This window comes from Lampetra fluviatilis, chromosome 9, assembly GCF_964198595.1.
Source record: "Lampetra fluviatilis chromosome 9, kcLamFluv1.1, whole genome shotgun sequence".
Taxonomy (NCBI): domain Eukaryota; kingdom Metazoa; phylum Chordata; class Hyperoartia; order Petromyzontiformes; family Petromyzontidae; genus Lampetra; species Lampetra fluviatilis.
In genome coordinates this window covers 15262400-15274164 of record NC_136283.1, presented here as the reverse complement: position 1 = coordinate 15274164, position 11765 = coordinate 15262400, and the positions used below count along the sequence as shown (strand labels likewise).

The 11765-nt window shown below is 47.4% G+C and overlaps 1 protein-coding gene across 2 annotated transcripts in view; it reads right to left on the bottom strand.

The window, feature by feature from the left end:
- Positions 1-14: 14 nt before the first annotated feature.
- The window catches only part of LOC144934249 (A disintegrin and metalloproteinase with thrombospondin motifs 3-like), a 72080-nt gene continuing 60329 nt past the window's right edge, over positions 15-11765 (bottom strand). The window contains exons 19-23 of one of the 2 annotated variants that reach the window (XM_078859896.1): positions 10832-10964; positions 7754-7961; positions 6387-6519; positions 5204-5284; positions 15-3801 (exon numbers count right to left, since the gene is read on the bottom strand). In XM_078859896.1, the coding sequence (XP_078716022.1) occupies positions 3128-3801; positions 5204-5284; positions 6387-6519; positions 7754-7961; positions 10832-10964 (1229 nt within the window). In that variant the 3' untranslated portion in view covers positions 15-3127. The remainder of the gene's footprint in view (positions 3802-5203; positions 5285-6386; positions 6520-7753; positions 7962-10831; positions 10965-11765) is intronic. The other variant, XM_078859897.1, reaches the window with a different exon arrangement.

Sequence of the window (11765 nt, the reverse complement as noted above, 5' to 3'; positions counted from 1 at the left end):
TAAGGAACGCACGCTCGGGCAACATACAATTTTATTACTCGTTTCATGCTTCTGAAAGCTGGTCGTTTGTGAACAGTGGGACAGTACCTCCTAGCATACGATGCTATTCACAGATTTTTGTTAGTTTCATGCCACCGTTACCACATCTTGGCTCGTGACGAGACCAACCCCACTGGCGAACGCGGTGAGGGGCTCCGAGAGCAAGCCACTCGTCTTGTCCGCTTCAGGATTTTTCCGAGCTAACGCTAAAAAAGGTTATTTTATGCCCCCCCCGCCGCCGTTATTGGATGGAACGGAGTTCAAGGGCGAGAACGGGCACCCCCCGCGAGCAGAGACGGCACTTTTCATCGTCTCAGTACTGGCCGGAGACACGGGAGCAAACCGGGTGCCCCACCCTGGATTTATAAAGCGTTAATACTATCCAACAATGGACAAATTAAGCATGGTGTATAGGGGATACATACGTTATACGATTTAGTACTAACATAACAAGCGTGTTGAAGTTCATATTTGAATCTAGCATTCCACGCAAGTCTTAAATCCTGTAACCAAACTTCAGCGTGCCCCTGCCAGTGAACATGTTAAAAGTATTATATTGCCACTTGAAATTATTACCAAACACCAACAAACGACTTAATTCTCTAGATTCAAATATAATGGCTGTTTTTATAAACTAACAGACATTTCTCCCAAGTTAATCTGAAGTTCAAACACAATGAATATTACAGTCATGACTAGAGAGCCCTGTCGATGAGTGGCACAGGGTCAATCAAGCACATGACCTTGGTTAATCTGCAGTGACCTGGGTCTTACTGTTTGAGGTATATTGCATTATCTCTAAATACAAGTTTATAAAGTTAATAATAAACATAAACAGCAAATTATGAAAACCTTCCAAGTGCTTTGACCTGCACCATTGACCTCTATCGTACGGGATACACTGTTTTGTTTCAAGTTGCTTAAATAAATACCGCTGCAGTCACACAAGTGTGTGCGCGTGTGCGTGTTATTGCGTGTGGGTGCGCTCATTCAGTCGACGTCACTTCACACCTGCAGCCCGTCGGGCACTCGCAATATAGACATCATACCTATCTAAAGTCAAGCCCTTTTGAGAGTTATCATAGTTCTCTTTAAACACTGTGTTTTATAGCAAATACTTAACATTTACAATATTTACAATAGACGCTGTTTTGTTTTTACGCTTGGAAGATATTCATTCAAATTGACCTTTGTTTTCATTTTCCTTGATTCTTTTTAAGATATATTCTTTCAATCACCTCTTTTGAAAATAAATTTGATGTAACACTGTCCACGCAGAGAACTTCATGGCTCTGGGACATCACGACTAACGGGTGGGTTTAATGTCGTGCAGTCGACCGACTGCACCCATGCGTTAACCCTCGGGGTCAACGCGAGCAGTGACCCCTATCAAACCAAACCGTAGTCGGTCACCCTTAAACAGCCACACAAATCAGGGTTTTTAGCAACAAGACAAACTCGTGGTTTCGTGTGGGCGCATGCCTCGTTCATCTATTACTGTGCACGCTAACGCAGGCCAGTATTTGGAGGTCAGGTGAAATTTGAAAACCTTTGAGTTAAGATTTTAAGTAGTAATGCTGGGACTCCCATGTTGATATTTACATTAAGCAGCCGTTCGTACGGCATGCCCTACTTGCACCGTTTATGAAAGAGCTGCCGGTCTGAATCGGATGCATCTGGGTAGCGTAGAGGCTAAGTGGTTGGTGATTGATATCCTGTGGAATTCAAAATTTATCCTGAGCAGAAATATACGTGACTGAATAATTTACCGTGTCAGTATTCTAGCCGTAATGCAAGCACGAATAAGAACGATGGCACCTTGGCAACATTAGTTGACGTTTGTCAACGGCGTTTCAGCAGGAGTGAAATAACTAACGGAAAGCTACGCACGGTTTATACAATCTCTCGTGAAAAAGTACGATTTTCTTCCTGTCGAGTTAATTCCCTTGACTCCAAGTTGTCAGGTTAATCATTTAAACACAACTAGATGTGCGTAAAAACGCAAAAAGTTAAAAAGACAAACTAAATAGCCGCTCATAAAACATGAGGTTGTCGGTGTTTGTAATTGTTATGCATATTTTTTTGTTTTCTACCAGATACCATAGTCAATTCTGGAACGTAAACCAACATAATAGTACACTATCTAAGTTGGACGTTATTTCCTTTAATATGTTTCTATATTACAAAACAAATCTAGAAGAACAAAAACACATCTGCTTTCTCTGACATGGATCAAACTAGCCTCGCCACTAAGGAGGCAACAAAGTCTTTGGAGTGAAACGGCAAATTAGAATTGTAAGCACAAGTATTGGCCTGGAGTACAGCCCATGTTGTTTGTTAATAAGCTAGTCCTAATAATAATAACAATATCGTTTAATAGCGTGCTTCGGTCTTCTCAACCACGCACATATCTAAGTAAAACACTTTTTGTTGCGAATGTTCTCGGCCAGCCGTTCCACACAACCCAGGCGGCAGGCAACCCCGAGTGCCAGAACGGCTCAGCGGCGTTGTTGTCGTCTCGACAATCACTGGTACTCCCCCCCTAACGCTGCATGGCCCCGCGCGCTGCTACTCGCCCAGCTGAGATGATATGTGACGTTCTCCGAGAGAAGCAAGACTTCGCATCTTGCCTAGCACCGTAGAGAAAGGTGGCCACAGCACCATTTTCTTAAGTCCTAATAACTATCTAAGATCTGCAGTGTCCAGTCAGATAACTGACCGTCTGTCAACCCTTCATTTCTGATGTTAATCAAACTTTTAAAATAAAAATGTTAATAAATCCAACTTTGTCGTTTCAAAAGTTTTCTCCGCTGTGTTAAGTCTAAAACAGTCGAGCAGTTAAGTGCTGTGTGAGATCAAACACGTTGTCAGCTCAACGCTTCACACCTGGATAACTTTAGGTAACCACACCACACTCAGAAGGACTGAGGCAATCACTAGGCGAGAGAATATTATCCGCTCATCGTCCAACGATGTTTGTTACCGTGTTAAACGTTACGTTTGCCTGTTAAAATAATTGCCATTACAGTGGGTTTCTGGAGTGTGCAAAGTTTCTGCAGAAGGTTTTACCAATAAAACAATCTTCTGATCATCTCATCAGCAGTGTTCCAGATTCTTCCTCGTGTACCTCGTCATCCTCTGAAGACAAGTCGTCAAACGCGTTGGATTTCACAACATCCGAGGAGGCCCCCTCGCCAGCCCTCCTGGCGACCTTGTGAAATGCGAGCGGGTCCCGTGCGGCCTCGCCAGCTTGTGGCTGCCGGTCCTCCCCACGCACCCCAACGGGGGGCTCCTCGCGCCTCCCCCCGCGAGCCTCGCCGCTCTCCGCCGAGGCTCGGCGCCCCCAGGGCCGCCCGTCGCCGACTTCCCTTTCCCTTCCTTCGTCGTCATCGTCGCCGTCGTCGTCGTCGCCGCCAACCACAGAAAAAGCCACTGCCCTCTGCGCGGCCGCCGAACCGACGATCTCAAAGTGGGGCGGCTCCAGGCGGGCAGTGGGCACGACGTCAGGCCGCGCCGGCCACTCCGTGGGCATCGCCGCCGCCAACGCGGCGACGGCGGCGGCGATGGTGTGGGCATCCTCGGCGACGCCGCCCCGGCCGGGTTCCGCGAGGGCGTAAGTGTCGGAGGAAGGCGGCACGAGCGTTCCCGCTGCCCGCCTGTTGCACGACTCGCAGCAGAGTTTGTTGTAGCCGGGGATGGGGCAGTAACGCACCAGCACCTCCATCTGACAGAAGATGGACTTGTCGCCCAAGCAAGGCTCCTCTGCGCACCAGACCAATGCAAAGTTTCGGGCGTCGTAGTTTTTGTTGTTGGTCACGGCCGCGCGTAATTATTTGCTTTTTTTGTTGAGAATTAAGTAACATCAAAGTAAAACGATAATAAATGTAAACATGCATAACTATGCGGCGTGAAAGTTGGCAAAACAGCAGAAGCCCAAAGCCAGAACAAACTTAAAAACATTCCATTAGCTAATATTTGTATTGCCGGGTATGTACGATGAATGACTGCCAGAACCTCATTCATCAGTGCGCCATACTGCGGGCACACAACGCAACATGGCATGTGAACGAGTCTTGGCCAAACCTCGTCTCTTGCCAAAGCCGCTTGAAAGCCACAAGTAAAGTTCAATTCAAGCAGAAAGATTTCTCACTCGGGTGCTTACATTTTTTGCCAAAAGCCAAAGCTGGAAAAAAAATTAATTTACAGCCACATGCTAAGATTTCTGAAGAACAAAAACACAACGCGTCCACCAATAACACTGGGGGCTTAAAAGGGAAAATGTATAATAGGTGACGTTTTGACCAATGGCCCTTCCTTATAGCACATGGAGAGGTCAGAGAGATAGAGTGAATAAGAGTTGACGGCTTCGCCATACACCACGGGGAAATGATTAGAAATCAATAAATAAAACATGTTTCCCGATTCAGAGATTTAAAATTGGCAGACACACCCTTCAACAATAAAAAAAAAATGTGTGAATGCATCAACTTATTTGTAATGAAAGAAGTGTTAGAAAATATTGCTGGCACTTTGCATTATGGGTAACCATGTTTCAGTGTGGTATCTTAATGAAGAGAGGCTAAAATTGTCTACTTAGCGACTCATTCCTGGGCCTGCCTTATCATTCCAATTATATAAAATCCATACTCAAGAAATATTTTAAATATTCTGCTTGCAAGGTTCCGATTTTTATAACCTTTCTTGAAAGCCTTTTTGATACTGATTTGAAAAGAGCTCTTCAATAAGACACCACACTTCAGCATCGTAACCTATAATGCAATGTGCCAACATTTCATAATTTTAATACTAAATAGTTTATGCATAAATAGGTAACTTCATATGCCAATTTAAAACTCTTCATTAGAAAACATCGTTTAAAATGTGAGTATTATCATGGCTGCATGATATATAGCACAGTCTCAAATTATGATTCACTCGATCTCTCCGTGCTATGAAGGAGAGCTATTGCCTGAAACGTCGCCTCTTATATATTTTTCTATTTAAGGCAGCGTTATCGATAATTTTGTTGAGTTTTTTTCTCATGAATTGCGCCGGTGCACTGCTGCGAACACAGCGTCTCCAAATCATTTGTAAAATTCAGAAAGCGGAACAGAGTCATTCATTTGCTTCGATGTCACGTGCAGGCCTATGCTCTGGGTCATACTTGAGGAGCGTTTTGTCATGGCAGGCTCCAGGTCGGGCCGGGCGAGCCAGTTTACCCGAAGGTGAACATGATCACTTGGATCTGCGGGTGTGAATAACAGACACGGATCTCCGATTGACTCTATCACACAACCTATCATTCTTGCCATTACTCGATCACTCCTATGACTTACCACTATCACAGCTGCCATCATCGTCACAACTGAACGTCATCAGCACGTATTCTGCGATCTAGCACCAGCATCGCAGTCACCACCGGAGTCTTCACCGCAGGTGTGCGGATGCAGGAATGGTTGTACAATCATTGTCGCGTCTTGCGATGGGCGATATTTCCATTCGGACCTCTCAAGAGTGAGAAGTACACAACAATGTTTGCAGAGAACGACTCTGGAAGTTGACTTTAAGACTGACTCGGAAGTCACTCCTATTGACCTGTTTTTACATGGTAGGGGTTTTACACCTCATACATTTCCTGAAGACAAAGTTTGTCACAGTTGAAACAAACCAAACATTTTCAATTCTCAATGCTGGAGCAAACCAAATGATAGAAAAACAAAAAAAGTTATTTTGTGTGCAGTCATTGGTGAACGAGTTGAGGCCATTAACTCGGTAAACCTGAGATCCCAGGTTAGTCACGGAGAAGGGCCATTTCCCGAAACGCCGCCCATTATATACATTTCCTTTGAAGGCAACGTGCAGTGTTATTGACGAACATGTTCGGGTTTGAGTTTAAATCACGGGGTGACTGAGATATGGATTCTCACGTGGGTTTTAATCTATTCAACTAAACAATTTTTTGTTATTTTACCAGGTAAGGCCCACTGAGCTATATAGTTCTTAATCAGAAGCGACCTGACGACGAATGATAGCAAAATGAAGTGGCTTATCACGTGGAAATTCATAGCAGTGATAGACTCTAAACGCATTATTTGTAAATGTAGAGGGAAAAACCAGAGGACCTGGCGAAAAATCCAAGCGACCACAGGGAGAGAGACACCGCAAACTCCAAATATACAGACGTCGGGATCCGACTCACGACCTCCAGCATCCCAGGCGAGGTAGTCAACATCTCACCACCATTTTCAGCTGTGGAAACTCAATGCTCGTACACGGCCATCATGAACCTCCCTCCCCCCCGATGATCCCGTGCGTCCTAACCCGCCTTGGCGGCGCGTGGCTCTTACCGACGCAGGGCGCCATGGTGCACTTCTGCGCGGCGTCGGGCTGCTCGCCGTCGCACGCGACGTCGCCGTCCTCCTCCAGCGCGCGGCACAGCACCTGTCGCTGCTGCACACCCTCCCCACACGTGGCCGAGCACTGCGGGGCAGAAGGGGGTGCAGGGGGGGAGACGCGGCTTCGTCTCTCACTCGTCGTGCTCCGGGACGCACGGCCCCGTGCGCGTCAGGCGATTTGGCATCGGCAGACGTTTGCGTGCACTTGTCCGAAAACTGTTTGTCCTCTTACGCGTTCTCGTGTGTTACTTTACGATCGTTTGTAGATTTAATGGTGAGCAGAGTAGGCCTGAACACTGGCGATTTTGACTAATTTACTCACAATTAAGATGTGACTTGATATCCTCACCTCTGCTTTGTAGACACTCGTTACCCCTACCACGGTAGGGCGGTGAACCCGGACGCCCTCGTTCGTTCCCTAATGCTGAGTGGGCATTACGTCGAGCTTGTTGTACGTTATTGGTTTCTTTTCCACTAAATTTGAAATTCCCACTGTATTCTGGGTCCTTTAATGACGGTAAACATTTTTTTTTTAAATAACAACGGATATGACTTCATATTATCCAATAAACTTCAGGCAGTGCACCACATGTTACTGCTTTGTGGACAGATGCAAAGCTGGGCGAAGAAGCTTGTCTCCAGCGAAGCAATCTACATTGAGGCGTCTCACCTGCAGAGATCCACCCACGAGGTGCGAATGTGCCCTGTCGAGTCAGGTCTGTCGCGTGCCGCTGCGATAGCTGTGATCAGAGATGAATTCAGCTACACCACAGCCACAGTATACATCCCCTGCTGTGGCTGCATCTAGTCAAAGTGCCACCTCCACCGGTCTACTGGTGACCCAGACAGCATTCATAGAGAGCAATGATCATATAATTACTGATTTATATATATATTGTGCCTCATGTTTTACTGTTCATATTCTGCTTTTAACTCGAGACATTGATCCTTGGCTCGTATTATTATTACTACGCTTGTTTACCCACAAAAGCCTTCATACATCTCACCAAGGCTCCACTCTTTTTCAGGAGGGTCCTGTGAAGGTATTTTTTTACAGTAGGGGGCGATGTTGCTTTGTGGAATCTCAATTGAGTAATTTTGCAGGTAACTTCTCAGCTTTGAGATGTTTGTGCAATACCAGTGAAAATGTATGGTGAGAGCAACGCAGATCAGGAGGAGTCCATACAAAATGACGCCTCCGAGTCAGGAACTGAACCCAGACCATTCTTGCTGTGAGGCACAAGCGGTTTACACGACTGCACTGCACTATCGCTGTGGCAGACGGGATGGGTCCTTGGTGCAGTATTTGAGTGGCGGACCTCAGACCAGGCTCCCGTTCTCCAGCTCCCAGGGCAGGGGATGCGGTTGCACGGACGTCGCAAGTCTGGCTTGGCCCCGGGGCAGTACTTGTGGTGGATCGAGCGGTTCGTGTTGTCGCTGAGGGCCTGGAGGCAGCGCACCGTACGACTCTGGAAGCCCTGGGCACCGCAGGGCTTGGTGCAGGCCTCCCATTGCTCCACCACCCAGCTGCACGCTCACACACAACCCGAATTAGCATCACATACAACTATTCATTCTCTCGCGTGTCTGGAGAGTACAGTGCAGGTAGGTGATCATGGCAATGGTGGTGGTGGAATAAAATACTATCGAGCAGTGTTCTTCATTGCAAGGCCTGTGGGCCACTGGCAGCCCCTGGTGGCCTTCAGTGTGGCCCCTGACAGTGAAAACACCCCTGCAGGCGGTGTGGTGGCCCTCACACTGATGTCTTTTCGGCGAAAGTGCCGCCCCTCTAAAAATTATCGAAGAACACTGCTCCATACGTTCATATACACTGGCATAGAACAATTAAAGCTACCAAAAGGTCATTTCTGGGAGGCTCAAATGGGACTCATGGCGAGCTGGAAGCCACTTCCACCATTAGCCACGCCTACTTTTACGTAACCCCGCCCACTCGGCCACTAGCCCCACTCACTCGCCCACTAGCCCCGCCCACTCAGCCACTAACCCCGTTCACTCAGCCACTAGCACCACCCACTCAGCCACTAGCACCACCCACTCAGCCACTAGCACCACCCACTCAGCCACTAGCACCACCCACTCAGCCACTAGCACCACCCACTCAGCCACTAGCACCACCCACTCAGCCACTAGCACCACCCACTCAGCCACTAGCACCACCCACTCAGCCACTAGCACCACCCACTCAGCCACTAGCACCACCCACTCAGCCACTAGCGCCACCCACTCAGCCACTAGCACCACCCACTCAGCCACTAGCACCACCCACTCAGCCACTAGCACCACCCACTCAGCCACTAGCACCACCCACTCAGCCACTAGCACCACCCACTCAGCCACTAGCACCACCCACTCAGCCACTAGCACCACCCACTCAGCCACTAGCACCACCCACTCAGCCACTAGCACCACCCACTCAGCCACTAGCACCACCCACTCAGCCACTAGCACCACCCACTCAGCCATTAGTCACTAGCCCCGCCCAGTTAGCCACTTGCCCCACCCACTCAGCCACTAGCACCACCCACTCAGCCACTAGCACCACCCACTCAGCCACTAGCCCTGCCAAGTCAGGGAGTGGCCCTGCTCCTCATGCTTTCGGATGTCGGTTCTGCACACTAACCTTGCCCTATTCCCAAATCGTCAGTTGAACCCGAGGCCATAACTTTTCCAACTTGGGTGAAATCCTGATTTTCCCAAATGCTTTGGCACACCTGGACTATCCTGGCCAAACCAGGACGTGTGTTGGAGGCTTTACTGTTATATGGTACAGTATATTGTGGTTTTCAAATGCATACACAGAAAAAAAACGCCACCACTAGAGGGCAGTGTCGGTGCATAAAGCAGTTATCGTGCTGTGCACTGAGAGCTCTTAATTCATGTCATGAATTTCACTGCTTGAGTTTTCACAGGCATGCTTTCGATAGTCATGTTGTTTAAAAGACATATGCCCCTCCGATGAATAATAACAATTGTGTCCTCTGACATTAATCATTCATGCCTTTTTTGGAAACATGACAGCTGCGACTTAACGGAGATTGTCTGCGTGCCTGCACTTTTATTAGGCTACGCAAGCACCATGTACAAAAAAAACACTTAAAAACACAAAGCTCTGACGCGCGTGAAACATTCAGAATTTAGATCAACTATTTAATATCCGACAGGTCAAAAACCAAAGTTGTTGGGTCACTCGTTGAAACGTTATATTTGAAAAAAAAAATGGAATACACTTTTCATATTGAGCCAGCCCGTGCAATAAACACCCCACCCCCCTTCTACCACCCGACCCTGGGGCCGCCTCTCACTGCACCCGCTGCCAACTTCCACCGCCGTCACAGCGGTCGCGCGGAGGAGCCCAGAGCCGCACCCCTGGCTGCCTGGAGCAGGTGAAAGGTCACTTCGCCACGGCCCGTTTCAGCCACCGGCTTTGTTGGGGGTGGTCTTACTCAAAGGAGTCTCGGCCCACAAGGGAGGTAAGTGGGGGAGGGGGGAGCTATTGCCTACACTCACTTAAAGAGTATTTGGCTGCGATAAATGTCCACGTGATAAGCAACTTCGCTGAGCTATCATGTGTGTGCCAGGTCGCTTCTGAAAAAGAGCTATCTATATAGCTCGGAGGGCCTTACCTGGTAAAATAAAAACATTGTTTATAGTTTAGCTTTCACTTGGCAGAAAAAAACAATAGAGTTTAGAAGGCTACCCAAAAATTGCGTGTGGAGAGGGAGGTCAGATCTTATCGGTTTCATTGCACTAGTAAAGAGTTGATATTATTATTGACGAGAGGTGAGCACTTTGGTTGACTTTGTCCCAATTATATGGTTCAGGTGAGGGGCATAATTCCATTTTCAATAAATGAAATCTGATTTAGGATGTGGATCTTATCTAGATCAGTTCTTTTGTTACAATCCCTATAAATTGAGATCAGATTTAAATGCGTTGCATAATGTGACCCAATATTAATCAGGTCACCTTCTGATCCAACTTCGATCGCCTCATATTTGCAGAACCCATTTCAATTATCGATGCAAAGAAAAATGGACCGATCCGATTGCAAATGATAACAAACGTACACGCCCGTTATTTACGCATTGGTGTAAGAATAAGCTCCACAGTACTGAGACATGAGTGCTTAGACTAAAACAGCTACACTCAGAGTGGTGAGTAGCTGTAATCAATTGGGTGGGTATAAAAGGTGGCATGGAATCAGAGGCAAGGATTCAAAGCCATGTTCTTGTAAAGCTAAGCTGCCTTAATGTCCAAAGCCACGAGCATCAACTCCTCTATACAGAACATGCTTCTATGGCAGCTTTTCATGTGCGTTGTAGCGTCAGCTGGCGTCGTACGATAACTGCACCCCGCCACGGCGTGACTGTGCTCACCTCGGTTTGATACACTCGTGCTGGTTGCAGCGCCGGCGGATGGGCTTGGGTTTTTTGTCGACGCTGCAGAAGCTTCGATGCACCATCCTCTGGTCGCTCTTCCTCCGGCAGCCGTACTTGGTGAACTGCAGGCCTGGCACACGGAGAGCATGGCACCTCAACACCGAGGGGTCGCTACACACCGAGCAACACCAAGATGCTCTATATGGCACACACAGTTTTTGGTATAATTTTCCCCCCAAAACATGCCATTGTAACGTCAATAATTTCCTCAAGGGTAGCTCTTAGTGATGGTTGTAAATAAACAATTGTTTACAGGGACTCCTCTACTTGCGAAAGAGTTAGGTTCCACAGGTCTGTTCGTAAGTCGATTTGTTCGTCCAACTTTACTGTCGATTCCAAACATGATGTATGGCATGTACACTAAAAACGGGGAATGGCTTTAAAAGTTGTATAATCTTCTATAGATGGAGATGCCATGGTTCTTCATGTTTCACAGATGTAGATGCCACCACTGCCATCTATTGCGCGGCGGTTGAACTTAGGACTTTTGGTCAGAACAGGCAAATTAACATACGGACAGGTTTTTCTAATTTGAATACTGGAGCTGTAATAGCAGATTTGCTCGGAATTCCACCGAGAAAGAACGACAAATGGATCAGGGGACACATGCAATGCATTTTGTCAGGATGATGGCTGACTGGTGATGGAATGGCAATGCAAAGGAGAGTTCTGTCTGAGAGGATGACTGCCGTGGAGATGGAGAATGGTGAGATCCCTTCATGTGCAGGAGTGAGGATCGTGGGAATGGGTAGGACCATGAGGGATGGTGGCGATAGATATGGCTGATGATGTTGATGGCATGTTTCATATGAAACTACTCACAAACCTAAACTATCTCTATTTTACCAGGTAAGGCCCACTGAGCTGTGTA